Source organism: Euleptes europaea, chromosome 4 (assembly GCF_029931775.1).
Source record: "Euleptes europaea isolate rEulEur1 chromosome 4, rEulEur1.hap1, whole genome shotgun sequence".
NCBI lineage: Eukaryota > Metazoa > Chordata > Lepidosauria > Squamata > Sphaerodactylidae > Euleptes > Euleptes europaea.
Genome location: NC_079315.1, coordinates 105017078 through 105037629, shown reverse-complemented (window position 1 = coordinate 105037629; position 20552 = coordinate 105017078). Strand labels below are relative to the sequence as shown.

General features: G+C 39.7%; 1 protein-coding gene across 3 annotated transcripts in view; it reads left to right on the top strand.

The window, feature by feature from the left end:
• Window positions 1-1073: 1073 nt before the first annotated feature.
• The window catches only part of NIPBL (NIPBL cohesin loading factor), an 84809-nt gene continuing 65330 nt past the window's right edge, over window positions 1074-20552 (top strand). For all 3 annotated transcript variants that reach the window (XM_056848391.1, XM_056848388.1, XM_056848390.1), the window contains exons 1-7: window positions 1074-1217; window positions 2514-2679; window positions 4654-4784; window positions 5824-5923; window positions 10652-10803; window positions 13813-13973; window positions 14468-14561. In XM_056848391.1, the coding sequence (XP_056704369.1) occupies window positions 1154-1217; window positions 2514-2679; window positions 4654-4784; window positions 5824-5923; window positions 10652-10803; window positions 13813-13973; window positions 14468-14561 (868 nt within the window). In that variant the 5' untranslated portion in view covers window positions 1074-1153. The remainder of the gene's footprint in view (window positions 1218-2513; window positions 2680-4653; window positions 4785-5823; window positions 5924-10651; window positions 10804-13812; window positions 13974-14467; window positions 14562-20552) is intronic.

The following is a 20552-nucleotide window of genomic DNA, read 5'->3' as shown; positions in this document are numbered from 1 at the left end:
TTTGTGACATTTGAATTGGATTATAGTAGTGAACTCTACGTGGCACCGCCTTTGAAGACTTTTTGAAAACTACAGCTGGATCAAAATTCAGCAGCCAGAATGCAAACTACAGCTTGTCACCATGGACATGTCAAATGAATTATATTGGCTACCACAGTCTGTTTTCAGGCCAGTCAATTCCCAGGCCCATCTCAAAGTCCTGGTTTTAATCTTTAAAACTCCTAACAGCTTTGGTCCAAAGTACCCGAAGGGCCTTCTCCAATCATAGGTTGCTGCTAATAATGTTAATGTTGGCTGAAGAGACTCGGCTGCAGGAACCTGAACTGTCACATGTATGTTTAATGGGGACCTGTTCAAAGGACTTTTTATCTGCTGCTCCCAAACAGTTTGTTTAACGCCCCCTCTCCTCAGTTGTAGGCCTTCCAGCATCAACAGATGACCTGTTCATTCCAAACTGTGTTTTAGTAGTAAATTCATCCCTAGCTTTTAGCTAAAATTGTTTCATTTAATTGTAACTATGGTGGTTATGTAAATTTATCCTGAAAGTTATTTGAGCTTCTTTGAGCATGCCTGGCATGGAAATGTGTCATATAATTGTGTAAATTATCTAAATAAGATTCAGCCAGTTTTCTCTTGAGTTGATAAAGTCATTATTTCCATACTTAGTTTTACTATGCTGTTCCCTTTCTCTGTTGTTATCTGTTGGTTTTAACTGTGCTGGTCAGTCTCCACACATGCCAGTCTCCAATATTATTGACCCTTTGATTAGGGAAATGGGTGCTGGTAATGAGGGTGAATGGACCAAAAGTGTGATTTTTTTTTTGCTGGGAGATAGCTCACCAATCACCACCCATATCACAAAATACTGCACTGTAGCGATGAAGATACACCACCTCAATGTACTCCCTTGAGCTGTAGAAATGTAAAATTGGGTGATTTCCAAATTTTTGTTGGCCTTGGTTGTAAACGTATACTTTGTACGGTCAGATTCTGATTTATCTGGCATACTAGCCGCAAATGCAGGTCTTGGGCTGTCCTGTGCCAACGGGATCTCTCTATTTGTATCGTTGCAGCTCTTGGGAGATGGGAAGTAATGATAGCTGGCACCTGAACTGAAATCTGTGTGTAGGCACTACCATCCCAGCACTTCAGGATGAATGGGGATATGCCTCATGTTCCCATCACTACTCTTGCAGGGATTGCTAGTCTCACGGATCGTAAGTACCCTTCTTGTTTCCTCCTCAGTTCAATAGTATTGTATTTTGAATGCATGGTTTCACGCAAGGCATTAAAAAAAGGCCTCCCTTCATAAAGGGGATGGAAAACCTTACCTATACTTCCTACTTACAAGACAAGTCGCTCCTTTTTTTTTTTGCTATGCTTTTATTTGAATGTTGGTCTGAGCAGAAGCAAAAGTCAAACTAAATTTTTATGTATACAACTTAAAAACAATGGAAGTAACACCATTGTTTTCACTTTACGTAGCTAGACTTTATTATGAACAGTTGTGTCATAACAATACTTAGTTTTTAATGCATCAGTTACAATAGTAGAAATCACTATGTAGAGATGCACTAAATTGTGTTGCTAGAAGTTATGTCAGTTGACTGTCTTAATGTGACAGATCTGCTGTATTTGTTCTATGTAAGCTGTTGAAATAAAAATTTAAAACTTAAAACTCCCATTATCTTTATATTCCCTTTAAGCACTGAATAGATATCTCTCTGTTATAAGACAGAGTTATTAGAAGGATATGTGTCCCATTCTTGGATCTAATGGTATGTAGTTGCTGACAAAAAGTTATGCTTGAATTGTATAGGAAGTTAGAAATAGCCATATTTAACACTTTAATGTGTGGTACAATATGGCTTAGGTTCTGCTACAATGTAAACATTTAAGTACAGATTTTTGGATGGAAGACAGGATCAAATTTTCCAGTTGTTCTTGTGTCTTTGAGGAAAAGTGGCAGCATGTTACCGGAGCTCCTGCCTAAGTGTGTACGTAGACATCACAGGTCTCCTACAGAATTCTCATATCACTATATCAAGGCTCCTCAGGGCATTTCAGATCAGACAATATTTTGTTTGGTGGAGCACTGTCACTTTTGTGACCCTGTTACCAAAAAACAAATATTTCACCCTATTCAAGGCAAGTGACCATGGAGGGTTGAGAAAAGTGTAAAACATTCTCTAAAGCAAGTCTGTGCAGTGGGATGTTCATGAAGAGGGTTGGCAGGTGTCCAGTATTCAAGGACTAGGTCTTGTTCCATCACCTGATGGGTACTGAAGGAAAATAAGGTCGGAAAATAAATGTTTTAATAACCATGGGCATAGGAGTTGGTGGGGGGAATTGTGTTGCTAGTCACTCATGATGTCATGGGGACGTTTTCCTGGATGCTTGCTCAACCATGGGTCATGCTGCATCAAGGCAGCAATAGAAGTGCTAGTGGGGTGGGGCAGTGTGAGAATTTTATGGTGGAATAACTGGATTTTTTTTTACCCTTTTAAAAACAGTTTTGAACCAGCTGCCTCTTCCATCGCCTTTACCTGCTACAACTACAAAAAGCCTGCTTTTTAATGGACGGATTGCAGAAGAGGTGAACTGTCTTTTGGCATGTAGGGATGAAAATCTGGTTTCACAGCTTGTACACAGCCTCAACCAGGTGTCAACAGATCACATGTATGTACTTTTTGATACTTTGCATATGAATGCCAAATAGTTGGTTGGGTGTATAAAATTGTATAACGTTGTAGAGCAAACTATATGTAGTTCTGTATCTTTCAGCAGTTGGTAATCATTAGCTTATGGTAAAAATTTTTGGCTTGAGACCAACGGTAACTTTCATTTTGGGCTTTGTGTTCAAGAACCTATTTCCAAAGAAGCAAAAAAACAAACAAACCAGTTTTGACAGGACCTGAACATTTTTAAATTGTAATAGATGTTAGGAGCCTACCACCTGTTACAAAATCTTGTTTGCCAATTTGTCGGTTATGTAGACACAAATTGGGGAGATGACAAGAATTTTGATCCGACTGTCAAGGTTAGAAAGTTCTAAAATGGGAAGGTATTAAAATGGAAGATATCACTTGTTCAAGAAAAAAAAACACTTAGCAAGAATGAGTGTGTTGTTTGGTTTATTTACCTGGTGAAAAGGAAAGGAAGGTGAGAAAAATAATAGTACACTATGACACTGGACTTTATAGAACTGGCATTACACTAGTATTAGTGAACGATCAGCTTTGGTATTTTGAGCTGCTTGTGGTATGCGAAAGGTGCCTTCATTTACAGGATTATCATCTTAATATGCTTTTAAAAAGTTTGATCTGAGTGGAGATCTATACACTGTGCCAGCTGGGTTCTAGGGATGGGATCTAGATCTGATTATAGTAGCCTGATCAAAAGTCCAGTTGGGGTTTTGTCCATAGGTTTTTGATCAAGTACATGATCAGATCTGGGACCAGATAAGAAGAGTTCTGACAGTAATAATTTGACATAGTTGGCATGCAGGTATGGTACAGGGAACTGGGACAGGAAAGGTGTCTTCTCATCAAGACACAGTTTTCAGGGAAGAATACCAGAAGGGCAATACTGGACTTGGACGCTAATTGCAGGATAAGTTGGACAGGCATAGGTCAGAGGCGGCAAGCAAATAGGTAGAATTCAACTGGATTCTGTTCATTATTTGCAGGGTAGGACATACTAGATCTCGGAGAGTGGGCTGTGCAACATGGCTTAGCAAAGATGCACCAAGAATCAGCAGTGGATTACTGCAATGCTTAAAATGCCTGCTACTATCTCTCAGAATGCTGTTTGTATATGATGTGTTCTCTGTCAACACTTGGGTTTGACTGTTGATCCAGGAAAAAGGGTGTTGATGCTCATGAATAGCAACTGGGAAATTAAGGTGAACAAACTAGCCCAGTCTCACTCTATAATAGGAGTGAAGATCAAGACATGATCTGATGTGTTGTGACATTTTGGCCTGTCACTGTTTATGAACAGTTTACAGGCATGCAATGATATTAGAACTATACTGGTAGAAAGTAATAAAAAATTGGGTTTTATAGTTTTGTTACTGCGTAATTCTTATGCTGTTGTGTTTATTATTTTTGTATTATTTTTACTTCCTGTGCCGCATGAAGCAGGTTTCTGGAGAGGCAGCATATAAATAAATATAAAGTATTCAGTGTACAAAACTATCGGTTTGAGGCTCACCATTATCACATTATTTTATGGTCATGACATCTCACAATTCAAGCAATTGCATATACTTTCCCATTTCTCCAGATGGCCATATTATCAGTAGCGTGTTCTTAACAGGCATAGTAGATTCCTGGAACAATGCACGTATGGGGTAAAAATGCCACTTTTGAATGTTGTTTGAACAAACGAGTATGAAGATCAGTGAGACTTTTTAGTAAAGAGTTTGGGAATCACTCTTTGTAGGGGAAAAATTTCAAACTCTTGTTATGGAAGACTCTGTGTGTGTGTGTGTGTGTGTGTGTGTGTGTGTGTGTGTGTGTGTGTGTGTGTGTTGAGGGGTGTTATCCCCTTCCATAGGCTGATGGTAATTTATTAGAGATGTTTCTGTTTTGGTGACATCCTATATTTTAAAAGCCTATTTCCTTATGAACTTGTCTTTTTAAATCTCAGAGAACTGAAAGATAACCTTGGCAGCGATGATCCGGAAGGAGATATACCAGTCTTGCTGCAGGCTGTCTTGGCAAGGAATCCTAATGTTTTCAGGGAGAAAAGCATGCAAAACAGATATGTGGTACAAAGTGGTGAGAGTTCTTTTTTTTATTCCTTTTACTATAATTCTTATGTAAGAACTAGATTGCATTCTATTCTTTGTAACCGTGTAAATGGGACAAACGGAAATAAATTCGAACTATACTTGCTTTTGCTTTATTACATGACAGTAACATTGCGCATCCTAGACACACTGTTGTAGGGCATGAAACCAATTCAGATCAGACTATACAAATGACTGCTGCTTCTCCAACAAGCAAGCATGTCAGTTGCTGGCAGAAGTTCCTTTCATCGAGTTGAAATATTTAGTCACAAGGATCATGGGACCTACACGGACAGGTTACACAGCTACACAGGTTGGGAGGCTGCAGTGGGGAAGGGGGAAGAAATAAAATTGGTCCCTTCTTCCTTTTAAGTAACCAAAGTTCTACTGATGAAAGAGGCAGAAAGGGGAAGTCCACCACCCTCCACTGTAGACTTTGTGGTTGTTAGTCCGCACAAGTTTTGCGACCCTGAGAGAGACTGTCCTTCAGTGTTACTACTCTGAAGATGCTTGCCACAGTTGCTGGCGAAACGTCAGGAAAGAAAATTCCAAGACCACGGTTACACAGCCCGGATAACCTACAAGAACCTGGGAATAATGTTTCCCGAAGTTAGAAAGTAAGGGAAGAGGGACAAGGAAAAAGTCCCCAAGTGTCATTGTCTTCCCCTGATGGATTGTGGGATCCATTTATGTGTTTTTCTACAGTGCCTGGCATAATGTTGGCACTAAATGTTAATCAGCAGAAGACTAGAGCTGTCTGAGGTTGATCCCAAGCCAAATCTTTTTTTATTTAGGACAGTCAGGCAGCTATTGAAACTTGCAGATATGTGCTTTTCTGGATAATGACTATGTTTGTAAATATAGCGCCATAAAAGTGACAATTTGGGATACTGACAAAACAAAATTAAATTAACAGTGAGAATATATATGCATATGTCTTATTTATTTATTTATTTATTTATTTATTGGGTTTATAGGCCACTCTCTCCTGGACAAGCTGGACAACTTTCTCTTTTTCTCTTTTTTAGGAATGATGATGCCGCAGTACAAACTTTCTCAGAATTCCATGCACGGTAGTCCTGCATCTTCCAATTATCAGCAAACCACTATCTCTCATAGCCCTTCCAGGTAACTTGTCACATGGAGTTGTTTGGAGTTTTCCCCTGTATGTTTCATATGTAGGTCTAGGTGTTCAGTTTATAATAAAGGTTTAATAGTACGGTTTTAACTTGAAAAGTGATTTGAGAATGCTTGGTATCAGTTATTACAGTTTGCTAAGACAGACATGTACAAGAACAGTAGTGCAATTTATGATCTAATAAGTGGCCATGAGAATGGCTCCAAATAAAATGTAAAGAGGGTAATGGCAAATATGTTATTAGTTTTCTGGGTCTTGCAGTTCTTCATTGCTTTTTCCCTTCTTAGTATAGGGAATAAGACACAACCTTTCTGGCTAACATATTCAGCTGGAACACTCACATTTATAATGGGTTTCAAAAAGGTTTATTATAAAGATTAGCAAGCAGTGTAAATTAAGCAAGTTAATTCTGGATTCAAATAAAATTTCTCTTAACTTTACTGCCTGTCCATCCTGGATAGGGGTATACTGACAGGGGTAATACTGATAGAGCTATTGTAAGCATTGCCAAGGTGATGTATATAAAGAGCTTTGAACACGAGAGACCTGTATATAAATACCTACTGCCCTGAACTGGATGGCCCAGGCTAGCTCTATCTCGTCAGTTTTGAGACGCTAAGTAGGGTCCACCCTGGGTAGTAATTGGATGGGAGACCACCAAGGAAGTCCAGGGTTCCTATGCAGAGGCAGGCAATGACAAACCACTTCTGGATGGCTCTTGCTTTGGAAACCCTATGGAGTTGCCATAAGCCGGCTGCGACCTCTTGACACTTCTCCACCATGAATGACATACCTGTTCTCATACCTGTTCTCAGACTCCCATTGAAAGGCCTTAGGCTAGTCTCACCAAAAACAGAGAGAAAATAACTTTTTTTTTCATGTGCTCAATTACTAATTTGATGGCCAGTAGCAATTCTAACAACTTTATCAGGAGCACAGTGAGGTTTGAATCTCCCCAACCCCTCAGAGGACCCTGAACCTCCCCTGTTGTCCCCTTTCCTTCCTGCAAACTTAGCTAGTGTCAGGCATCTACCAAACCTTCCTCTCCCTCCCTGTGTCCATCCTGTGCATTTGCGTATCCTGGAGGACAGTGTTTCTTCAGGGCTCCTTCCACCTTGGCCTTTGCTGATGCATCATACCATGATTTTTGATGGTATTTTTATTTGCAAGGCTCAAACAGAAAAGAATAAAAAAATGACAAAATATAACAACAATGGTGGCAAGTCTATGGATAGGCATCTATAAGACTGTCGCGGTCCGTGCCGTTAAGGTACCCAGCTCCTAGAATTGACCCCTTCCTAAAAAGTGCTGTATCTATTCAGCCCGTTACCCACTAAGCAGGGATCAACACTTTCTATCTCTCGCGAGATAGACTTTCTATTGAATTGTTCCAGTAAAAATATGAAAAGAATATTTGAATAAAAATACTATTTATTTCACATAAAGTATATGCATGTAAACAGTTACAGAAATAAGAACTATATTAGTTAGTTCAACAGGAATAATAATGTCATTCTATGTATGCAAGCAATATTAATATCAACAATCTCTATGACTCTATATGAGAGTTTCTCAAGTATATATTTCATTCAAGAAATAATACAGTTTACAGAAATCTTGTAAAATAATGGTTAGTGCATTGAATAAGTATTCTACTTCATTTTATGTAAATATAAGACATACTTTACTCAGTTATGTCATTGCAGAGTTTCTGTAAGGAGTCTATAAGTTCATTTAGAATAGTTAGATTTCCTTCAGGTATCCTCTAAGTATTATTCTGTTATTTCATTGAGAGATCTCTTTGGTTCCATAGTTTCATGTTAGAGCTGGTTCTATAGCTCTTAACATCAGTCTGTTTGTGACTGAAGGCATAAAACCATAGAGTCTCTATATGTTTGAGATTATAAAAGATTCTGTGAAAACCATACTCAAAGATGGCTTTACTGTATAGCTAAGAGCCACTTTGATGGTTTAACTATACTGTAATTAATCAGTATTTGAAGCTATGTGTAAAGCTTAACATTATGTGTAGAGTATAAACTCTATTCTACAATCACTCTGGCAGTGCCAATCTTTAGAGAGTATTGAATATAGTTCAGCTTAAGAGCTTAGAGCTCCATGGATCTCCATCCATGTATTTCCAATTATATGTATTTCAATTGGAGTAATTCTATGTGTTAGCCATTGTTGGCTGTGATGCATGTTTATATATGCATGTGTGTGTCAGACAGTTCTGTGTGAGATGTTAGTCTTAGAACTGACTGCAGAGTATATTCAGTGCTCTCTCCCTGTGTAGAGAAACCCCTGGAATATGCTCCGTTAGTGGGCTTCTTAGAGAAGCTGCATTTACATCTTGTCTGTCAGAACTAGGAAGTCTGTATATAAGACAGATCTTATGAGAAGACATTAGTCTTGTTAGAACAAATGAACTCTCAATGTCACCATATTCAATCATGGTAAGATCCATACTCTTATAGTCCTTAGAGCATAAGAGTCTTCATCACATATTCAAGATGAAGCATCTGTACAGACAGTTATTCCAGACAATCAGTCTTCAGAGAGACAGACTGTGTGGCATAATAACTCTCTTTGTAAGAGTTCTCCAGAAACAGAGACAAGAATAAATGTGTCCTAATCCACACAAGGATCAGTTTCCTAATCCACGCAAGGACTAGGCTGCCAAGGCTTTTACATCTCTTGGTAGATGGAGGAAGTCCATAGGTCAGCATGTTCAGACCATCAGGAACCTCTCTCTTAGTCTCACTCTTAGTCTCACGCAAGAGACATATGTAGGGAGTGAGGTCAGACAGCGTCCAGCCGTCTTCCTTCAACCCCCTGCCTTCCTAGTTTTACATCTTTGGCGGATGTTTGGGAGAGCCAACAGCCAAGCAACATTCAGTTGCTCTCTGCCAACTCTCTAACCTGTAGTCAGAGAGAGATCTCTATTTATACCTTTCCAGAGCCATTTATCTTGTAGATGGGCTGGTTTAGTCATCTTTTAGTTCCAGTATCCCTTAGCTAAGGCATTCTATAAATAAACCATAGCTAGTTTAGTCAGTAGTTCAATAGGCTATTCAAGTATAAATGGTACTGTAACCTTGACTGACATCTGTTATAGTTAATGGATATGACCTTGTCTATCTTTGTCCAGCTGTATATCCAGCTGTATGTTTTGCTTAATCGGCATCCCTGCAGCTGTGACCTCTAATGATATGAAATGATTTTAATAGCAAGTTACTAGCCTTGAGCTTAATGCAGTCACAGGTGTTCCAGTCTATGAAATGACATCATTTCTATAACATATTTCTGTCCTCATGAAGCCTAATGGGACATGCTTTCATATCAAAATCCTGTTCACATATGATAGCCCATGACAAGACGTTTCAGATAGTTAAAAATATGTCCGTATGTTCAAATGTAGATAAGGTTCAAATGTAGATAAGGTTGTAAGGTCATCAATCTATTGGGTTATGGGAGGTGGGCTTTTTCTCTCTCCAGTATTGTAATACAAGTTTTTTTTAGCAACGACAAGGGCACGGAGAGTATATTTTCATTTACAACCAGTTAGCCTCCAAGAAACCAGTAAATTGTTTAAAGGCATTCTCAAAGATCAATGAATATTCTGATACAAAATTACTTCCTCCCAAAAAGACTGAATAAGTGGATAAGCCCAATCCATATGTTTAAGAGCAACACCAGCAGTTAGACAGGCCTTTACTAAAACGGTACAGTGGTGTCTAGTATATCTTAAACATAATTTTTAGCTGAGTAACAGTGCATTCCTGAGAGGAATGCTTGCACCGGTCATAGAAGGCAGCGCGACTGCTCTACCTCCTTGCGGCATAAAAAATCTGTGCAACCCTTTATAGGGTTGCATGGGAGAGATGGCATCTAAAAAAGTGGCATATCTCTAAAAAATAAAAAGGGGCATTCCCGGCCTGAAAGGGCTTTGGAGGCTGCCTAAAGGCGGCTCCTCCCCCAGCCTGGTGCTGGAACGCCTCGAGAATGCCTCCTGGGATACCGGCGTGGGCTTTGACGCCGGTGGGACGCCAGCAGAAGGCCCCGTTGGTGTCCCGGGGTGGTGCTGCTGTGGCAGCGACCAGTGTCTGAGCTTTCCCGCTGGTGTTCGGGTCATTCACGCTGGCGTAAGTTGCTCGGACGTTGGCGTGGGGCCCCCGAATGCTGACACAGCACCTTCCTGGCCTCCTAAGGGCTTTCGCCCTTCAGGCTCAGGAATGCACTGCTTGAAGTGCATACAAGCAACAGATATAAAATTTAGGGCTATATCCCATTCCTTTAGCAAAATAGGATGATCCAGCTCCTTATTGTTCATTTCTGAGACTTTGTCATATTTCTTAATCAACCGCAAATATTTATAAACAGATATTGTAGGTTTCATTTTCTGCATTGATTTAATAAGAGTTTCCAAGAGTAAGGGAGATTCTGAAACATTCAGTGCTGTAGGGCCAACAACCAATGGAAGTTGCAGTTGTAAATACTGACATTCAGCAGAGGTTGACAGGTTATATCTAAGACCTCAGCTAAGAAAATAACAAAAGCTTGTCGTCGTAGTCTGTTGAAATCATAGTCAGTGATTTGTGATGGTGTTTTGTGTTTACCATATCAAATCATTTCTGGTTTTGAAATTGGTTTATGTAACTATAGGGAAAACAATGCTTATATTTGTTTTAATATTTATATTTGGATTTTATTTTCAGTCGCTTTGTGCCACCACAGTCAAGTTCTGGTAACAGATTTATGGCACCACAAAACAGCCCAGTGCCTAGTCCGTATGGTCCTCAAAGCCCTGCAGGATACTTGCCATATTCACATCCTCCAAGTTACACGCCGCACCCGCAAATGCAGCAAGGTAAATATCGTCTGCTTGGGGCTTCACTGAATACATTACGTTAGTCTGTATCGATTTCTGATACTCTCTAATACAATTGTAGCTGCTTCTCACAGCATAACATCATAATTTGGTAAAGGAAAAAATCAAGAAAATATACAAATGTAAGCCAGTTGAGGTTTTTTAGAAACTGACCTGACTGATTATTACAGCTCTTTCACAGGGATTATAAAATGAGAGAGAGGAAGACACTCTCACTCTTTCTGAGATAAAACAATTGATTGTTTCAGGGTTGTTGTTGTTTTTTCAATGCACTACGTGCACACATATAAATCTTTCTTCTTATTATTAAACCAGCATGTTCATAATAATTTCTCAAACCTATCTCTTTAATGAACCTGTCCCTTTCTTTATAATGAATAGGTATATTTTGCTTATTGCTGTTTAATTTTGCTTAATTATAGTAACACAAAACCATTATAAGCTTTGGCTACTTTCAGATATCACAATAAACGGTGGTTTGAGTAAACTCCATTTTATTATGATACCCAAATGCAGGCTGTCCAACAAACTGTAGTTTGTTATTAGATTCTAAGCAGTTTGTTCCCAAACTTGTTAACTGTTGTAAGTTCTGACTGTGATTTTTCATTGTGGCTGGGAAATGCAAGGGAGCTTAGGATGGCAGCCATGATTGGAAAGGAGGCAAGCAGCAAAGTTAACTGGGATTGACCGTCAAACTGTGGTCTGTTTCACACAGCTGTTTAAAACAGTTTTGGTGACTTCTGAATAGAACCTATGGGTTGAAATTTATCACACCATTTCCGTTTCCAGCAGTCTCTATCCATTCCATAATATAGAGCCAAGGTGAAGAAAAGAAAGTTATTATTACATAAATATATTGTTTAAGGCTCTTACTTTAACAATGTTTTGATTGATAGCATAAGGCAAAACAAATGCTGTGACAAAGTACAGATAATTTTGTTGTCTGCTCAGGTTCAGAGAATCACGTTCATCATGTAGGAAAGAGGTTTAAAGCTTCATTGAACTCTTTAGGACAGGGGCGTCGCACTCATTTGTGAGAAGGGCCGGATTGAACATCGATGTCTCTTGGTCGGGCCGAAGATGGGTGGCCTCCGTGGGGGGGGGGGAGTCCCCATTGGGAAGCTTCCCCCAACACGAAGGCCAGGTCTACCCATTGGTTTCTGGCCTTCTCCGGGGCCAGGATCGCATGGGAGAGGGGTGGTGGTGGGGAAAGCAAGCCTGGCCCTCACAGGGGCCAGGATACCGCAGGAGACGGGGGGCGGCTTGGCTTGCGGGCCAGTGAACAGCCCTCCGGGGGCCGGATCCGGCCCGCGGTCCACCACTTTGACACCCCTTCTTTAGGAGATTCAGTAGTGTTGTAAAATCCAAGGCTTCCTCCTGTTTAAGTAATAGCGTACCGGTTTTGTTTTTGTGTTGCTGTTGTTACTTCCGTTGCAGTGTGCAAGGGGAGGAGCGCATGAGCCTCGAGTTCAGACCTGGTGGTCAAATACAGGCCACTATGGACATGGTGGTGGTTAGCAGATTCTACATTGTGTGTACTTAGTGCATTGCATAAAATGGCCATGGGATAATTAGCTCTGTTTGAATGTGTTTTTTGAAAAAACCCACGGCTGTAAAGTTCAGAACGTATAAGGATATCTTCTAAAAATAAAATCAATCTTCTCAACAGCACTTCTCAGATATTTTCCCCTTATTTGTGTTGTGGATTGGTTTAACTCTGGCTTCTGGATTGTGATTAAGTGCAATCCAAAATTACCGGCAGTAAAAACAAACAAACCCAAACCTAAGAGTACTTGTGGGACTATATCTGTGATTCCATACACACACACTCTGTTTTTATAAGCAATGATTACTCATATGAATACTTTTTTTGAAGCTTTGTGAGAACCCTTGGAGTTGTTTCACATGATACTCTACCGATTTGGAAGTGTGAGGAAAACATGATGCATGAATGTTTTTGTAACATATTTTACTATGAATATAGGCTTCCGTTCAGTGTGTCCTAAAAGCATATAGTTTAATAAATGTGGTGCGGTATTCATGTTGCAGTGCAAAAAGCTGTTTCCTACATTCATAAGTGAAAAGCATCAAGACATAAATAACTTTTCAGCAAAGTCCGATATCAAGGCCTGGGAGCTTAAGTGTAGACGATCTCATGCTAATTAATTAATCCGAATCAATGGGGGTAAAACAGTTGCACAGAACAATCCATGCGCTATGCAAGACAGCATCTATAAGCCTGCCTTTCTCCCAGATAACTGTTATTCCGGTTGATTTCAGCTGGCTTAGACTGGAGTAATCTGCAGATGTTTGGACTGTAATGAGCATATTGGCTGGGCCCCATCAATCCTTTGTTGTAATTAGTAAGATGGAGTTTCTAGTAGAAATGTTTGGGGGTTGTATTAAATAGGAGAAAACAAAATGTTTGATAGAGCTTGTGTATTGAATTTTAGTCCAGTCGAAGCAGCATTTTTAGAAAAGACACTGGTTTTATCAACTACTTGAATCGTCTCCATTTTTGCTTTCCTTTTTTGAAACATCGCCTTTCATTAATCAGTGGACCGTTAACAGTTTTGTAAATCACAAGCTCACAGCTCATACAGACATTATAGTGGAATTAAGTTCCCCCCAAGTGCCTGACTTGTCTTAAAGGCCTCTCCAGTGTACACATGCTGGATATCTTGTTTGTGAAGGGGCCAACACATGTAGACCTGTACTGTTCATACATTTCAGTTCCATGGTGGTAACAGATTTGCCCAACTGCCTTAGGCCTGAAGGGGGCTTTGATAAAGGGTGCATGTTAATAAATTATATATGTGATTAGAGAGATGTGAAGTAGAAATGGGGGGAAGCCTGGAGAAGGAAAGCTTTCTTAAGGATGTCTGAATGTGGAGCAAAAGGGAAAGCTAGAAGAGGCCAATTAATCTTAAAAATGGTTTAAAAAGACAGTGACTAAAAGACATTAAAAGTGGATGTTTTTTATTTCAGCTTCGGTATCCAGTCCCATTGTCTCAGGCGGAATGAGGAATATACATGAAAATAAGGTTACAAGTCAGTTGTCTGGAAGTTCAGCCAATCATCATACTGATAATTCTAGACATGGCTCCAGTGAAGACTACCTGCAGATGGTGCACAGAATAAGCAGTGAAGTATGTAACAGACTACTATTTAATTTTTAAAATACCTTAACAGAAGTTAATTCTACAGCCACATTTTTTTTTTACCATTGAGGCGCAGTTCACTGACAGGAGTTAAATGTTTCTTTGTTGAGGTGCTCGTATTGTGTGTGAATTTTAGAGAGGTGAAGATTCATTACATGTTATTAAAACTTTAAGCTCTGGCGTTGTCCCAATTCTCAGTTTTATAAATTATTTGGCTGAATGATACAGGAGCTGCAGAGACATTGGCTTATGATGCACCTGTTCATTACTGCAAACAAGTGCGAAACCGAATAGAAACACATCTTTGCCTGCATTCCTGAAGGGGGAGGGTGCAAAGCTCCCTAAATTCTGGGGATTTGTTAATTCCTTGCACGAAAGGCAAATGTTATTTACTAGTAGTAAGTGCGATCACTTAATAGAAAACAAAAATGCGAAGTCATTGCAGAAGTGCTCTTTCTAACTACTGGCTAATATGATTCTAGGATGGAGATTCTTCGATAAGGAACGCTGCATCATTCTCCTTGAGGTCTCCACAATCAGTGTGCTCTCCTGCTGGAAGTGATGGAACACCTAAAGGTATTTTTTTAGCTCTGTCATACACTTGTAGACCTAAGCTAAAAGTTGAGAACAGGTGGATAATTAAGATGAAAGCAGAAAACTCTCTTGCATTATTAAAACATTACTTTGGTCTCCTAAATGAAAACCTATTAAGCATTTGAAGTGATACATTTATAATTGCTAATCTGGATATTATTAGAACATATTGTCCACATGGAAGATTAAACTATTAGCCACACATCTGAGTGTTTAGCATAATTTAAATGCACGATTACGCCTTAGTCATCTGAAGTACCATATGATAAAATGATGATGCGTTATTTATTATTATTTATTCAGTTTCTAATCTGCCCTTTCCCGACCAAGGTCAGGCTCAGGGCGGCTAACAATCATAGAAATACACAGCCATATATGAATAATTATCAAACATAATTAAAATCAAACAACAATGAAAATCTGAGAACTAACAGATGATGCCAAGATGGTAATCCCCTTTGTCCTACGGGTGAAACAACAGGGGACGCAACAACTTAACGGGTATAACCCTTAAGCGGGCCCAGCAGGGAGGAGCCCAACTCCCATGTAGAACCGTCGCTGTCCTCAACCATAGGCCCTGCGGAAAAAAACTGTCTTACAGGCCCAATGGAATTGAACTAAATCCCGCAGAGCCTGGGTCTCACTCAAGAGTTCCACCAGGCCAGGGCCAAAAAAGCCCTGGCTCTGGTTGAGGACAGCTGGATATGTTTCGGGCCAGGGATTGCCAGCAGGTTGGTTCCAGATGAGTGCAGCGCTCTTTGGGGAGTATGCTGAAAGAGGGTATAATGGGATCTGACCTGTTGAATTTCTACATCATTGCAAGTAAAATGGCAGCTTATGCTTTTTATAAGGAAGGTGCCAGATTAACTTCAATCAATCAATCAATCAACCTTTAATGGCATATCCAGATTAACTTCAATAAATGTCTTGGGCTGGATCCTGCTAGCTGTTCTGCTGGCACAAGAAGAGAGGCTGATCTCACTCAGTCCCCCCCCCCCCGCAGCCTCATCTCTCAGGTCCCATGATCCCTGGCATAGCTTTTTTTTGCGGTGAAAAGGCGCCCCTTCTCCCTCTTACACCATCAGAAAAGCTGGTATGATCCATCCCATTATCTCTTAAAAACTTGTAATCCATGAAGTAACATGTAGACCACAGACCATATGTTGTGTCCTGCTGTTTGTTCAATAATTCCTGTTTGTGTTTTGTATTCCTAGGAAGACAAAGCAAACAGGAGATTTGTTGAGGTCCTGGTGGGCTGGCATGATGGCTGATAGGTCACCTGCTTTTCAAAACTGCTGTGTGGGGTTTAGTAATGAGAAAACCCCATGCTACAGTGTCTCCAAAACTTACCAGTGACCCTAAACAACTGCCCTCCCAAATAGTGATTTCTAGTTCCATCAGCATGGCCTAAGTTCTGATGTCACTGAATGCCATGAGATTGAAAAGCATTTCTTAAGAGAGATATTTTTTTGGGGAAAGCATTTACTTGTCCTTATGCTGCAAAATCAATAAATAGGGGAAACAGTTAGATAGAAATATTTGATTTTTTTCTTTGTAACAGCATAAATTCTTAATAATCACATCTGTGGAAAAGAAATATATTTCTGACCACTTACAAAGTTGTGGATGAATGGTCTGCTTGACAGTTGCTATTATATGCTGCAATATGAAAAAGTTGTAAGATTCCCATGTCTTCAGTTGAACCAAACTGTGCATTTAGTAAAATTTCTATATGTAATTTGTGCTATCCATAGTAATGAGTGTGAATGGGTGACAAGCCAGTGTCAAATATATACTGAGGCAGTAGACTGCTGGCATTGCTGTTCTTTCACATGAAGACATTAGTTAATTGTTAGAAGCAGAGTTTTAATCCGCTTTCCAGCAGTATTGTGGCTTCTGAGCTCTGTAAAGAAGAATAGATGTTTTATTTGCCTTATTATCTTATGCAGGTGGTGGCAACAATTTAAATAAAATATATTGTTATAAACTTTCTTTAAAAAAAAACTTTTATCATCTTTGGCCACAAAATTGTTCTCCATTGGAATCCGGACAGGTTTGGGTTTTGAACCTTTGAGGAAAGAGTGTTGTGTGCCTGGGGAGCTGATACCTAGTATGCTTCTCTTCTTGCTCCTTTTGTTGTATTTGGTGCGTTGGGGAGCCATTAAGAATCTGCTGTAAGCTGACCAGAGACATGAAGGGAAGAATGAGCATAAGAAGGAAGGCAGTTCCTAATGTATGCCGATCAGTTCTGGGTAATATACAGAGAAGGAAGCTTTGAGTGGTCAAGTCTCTATAGGTAACCAAAGCATCCTGGATTATCAGTCACACTCACTAACCTGGAGCTAATGTTGATGCTTTGGTAGCAATTTTACTATTTAAAAGGCAGATTATTTTGATGTCAAAGAATAAAGTAACAGAAGAATCATTAGCTAATCTCACACACACACACACACATATATGAACCTTTATTGGCATAATAACCACATTGCCAGATGCGTTTGTACAGACACCTTAAAGAAAAAACGTGTTCATTAGCTAATCACCATAACTAAGGATTCAAGGTGATTAATACCATGAACGTATGACTTTTATCTTACCAGATCTCCACATACTATACTGACATATGGGAGTACGTGTATAGTTAATGTGTGTCATTTTCAACTTTCTACCTTTACAGTGCTGAAAATTCTACTCATAACACAAATTAATACAATTAGGCTTTGGTAATGTACCTGGATAACAGTGTAATCCACCACACTTCAAAAACATCTGATTTAGAATGGCTGAGTTATAGAAAATTAAAAATATACTTGTTCTAGAAGGTTCAGAAAACTGTGCACCCAAAATTCACTTTAAGTTTTTCCTTTTCTGTCAAAAAAATCACAAATGTTCCAGAGTTGTTCCATCACTCGCTTGGTGACCAGGGTTCAAAATTTCTATTGAAAACACTTACTGAATTTAAGCGTATGAGCATATGCTTGGTGGGCGACTTGGGTTGTATAGTCTAAAGAATAATAGTCACTGTTCACCCATTCAGAAGTGATAAAAAATGCCCTAGTTGCTGTAAAGGATTGGTTATCAGGTGAGTGAAATCCCAGGTGAGAGATGAAATGAAGGAAAACGTTGGTTCAGCTGATGTATTTATTTTGGAAAGTGGTATGTGTTGCACTGTTGTGTGAGGGCTGCTTTAGCATGTTTGAACCATGAGCCATTTATTCTGTATCTGCGGATGCAGGGAAAGAAAGGTTCAGTGTTCAAGTTCTATATGGTATTTGAGCCTACATGAAGTACTTGCTTTGCCTTAAACTGTAGGTTGAATACAAGGTTTTATATTCTGTTGAAGCTGGATCATCTGCATGAGGTTGGTACATTGCAAAACTACTAATCTTCTGTGATATCTAGAATGATGGAAATACTTCTTTCAGTACAGTTACTAAGCGTGTAGTAAAGACTATATAGGGCAGGGGTGGGGAACGTCAGGCCCGGGGGCCGTATAAGGCCCGCGTAATCATTTGGTCTGGCCCTTCATGGGTCCTGGCAGATCTCTAGCTCAGAAGGATGCTTCCCTGCCTGAATTTCTTGGGCCCAGCTGGGGACAGCAAAGCTCAAAAGCGAGTCGCTCTATGTGGCAGGCACTCGGAGCCGTCTCCGGTCGTGCCCCTTGGCTAAATGTTTGACCAAATATAGCAGGCTAATTTTTAAGTTGATAATTTTGTATGGCCCGCGAATGATGTTATAAATATCCAAATGGCCCTTGGCAGAAAAAAGGTTCCCCACCCCTGATATAGGGACTATACCTTTTCAAGAGCTAGGGTCATTAACGGTTGATGAAGATGAAGAATGGTCAGGGAGTTTTATCACAATAAAGATTAAAGGGAGAATCCTGTATTTGAAGGCTGAACTGCAGCCTAAGGCCTGGACTTCCTTTTATCATATTTTCTGTAGCAGCTAAATCTTTAACCAATGAACCTGGTGAATTTTCCCCCCTTTGTACAATTAAACTTTGCCACTAGATATTCCTCTGATACATATATGAGTACAAAGTATTTTGTTACACTTTACCTTCACGGTATTCAAGAAAGAATTGATAGTTCTGTGATTCAAGAAGGCAGTAAAATAGCTAGCAGGTATGTAGCTAAATAATGTAGGGACCATCCATACTAGTTTTTGGACAACATGCCCATTGGAACATCTTGGTAACAAGCTCATGTGATGAAAGATTCCTCAAAGCAAACTCAACATAGAATAAAGACCTGTTCATACAGAAAAATTGACGAGTTTTGGACTCTAGTGTGCAGATGGAACATTAATTGATCTTGGATTCATTTCTGGATGCTAGGTGAGGGCTCCACGGGTCCTTTCCAGTTGAGAACCATTCCCGGCTAAAGGGGGAAAGAAAAATGAAGGCACTATCCAGAGCGAACCGTTTCTTCAGTTGGTGGAAATAGCTTGTGTAGTGGCAAGACTGACATTCTTAGGATCTCAAAGCATGTGCCATGTTGCCAATCTTTTATGGATGAGGAAGGGAGCCAGGCATCACAATGAAATTGAATTCAACGGTAGAGACTGCGCAGTGTCTCAGAGATGAAGGAGCATCATCTTAAAAGAAGATAATGTTAGTAACTTACATGTCTATTGGGAAAGGGTAGGGAAAAGAAGTCTGTATATCAAAGTGCTGTAGAGCTATTACTTGACTAGTGGAACGTCTATTGATGAAGCAGTAAATTTTTTCAACTTTGCATTGTTCCTGTACCTGAAAGTTGCTGATACCAAACAAGCTGAAACTCCCTGTAGTTGGATATGTTGAGTGGCTAGCCATGAAGGTGAGGCCCAAGAAGCAAGCCAGAGTTGATAAGAAAATGTTCGTACTCACAAGAGAGTCTGAGTGAAATACCTAGCTAAGGATAAATCCTCATAGAAGTTTTCAGGTATATCATCATACCTGGTGAAATATCTAGAAAAAGAGACTCCTGCTTCTTTCTAAAACACTCTTATAATTTAGCTGATGCCTGTTCACAAACTCAACCTTACTAAATTGTACAATCATCTGCAAAAGAAGAAGAGACGACCTGTAATCATCCCAGCCAGAGTTTAATTGTGCTTTTTTTATGGAAGGGAAGTAGTCCCCTTCACTACTAACCCTTCTGTAACATTTTCTAGATGGAACCAAAGTAGGCGGTGTTACTGAACATCCTTTTTAGGCAGGCTTAACTGTATTGAAAGCATTTTATTATATTGTCTTTGAAAAATTCTGAGGAAGGGAATGCCTTGATTTCAGCTTGTTCAGTTGGTGAACTGCTCCTAACTCAAAGTGGTACGGTCATGAGGATCCCATACATTCCTGCCTGGGAATTCAGATCATGGGGAGATGCCCCCTTGACTGTCCCACCAATTGGTGTCATTTGGTGGGTACACAAGAGAAGTCTTTTTGCGTGGCAGCCCCACAATTATGGAATGACCTCCCCAGGAAGGTGTGCCTGGGCCCCTCATTGTCATTCTTCAGGAGGCAGTTGAAGATGGTTTTATTTAGGAATACATTTTGATTGGTTTAGCTTTTATTATTGGCAGTCCTAATTTGAGTTTTTAAACTGTGACTTTATGGGTTTTATGACTGTTGTTTTTATTGTGTTTTTATAATGTTTTATTGGCGTTGTAAGCCACTTTGAGTTCCGCAAGGGAGAAAGGCGGCTAATAAATGTTTTAAATAAATACAATCCCTGATAAAGATAATTATTTCCTGATTATGAATTCACATGTCATTTGAGTGCTGTTACTTGATATGGTGCTCCTTTAACTTTTGCTAAATGTACCTGTCTAATCATGACCCCAACGCATTTAAAAACAAGCAAACACCAAAGACGCAGAGCAAAAATAAAATTTAACTGGTGATTCACAAATGTTAGCAGAAGATTGCATTCTTCCTCTCCGGCCAGTCCAAAATTTACTTTCGGTGGTTTCGTCTGAGAAGCCAAA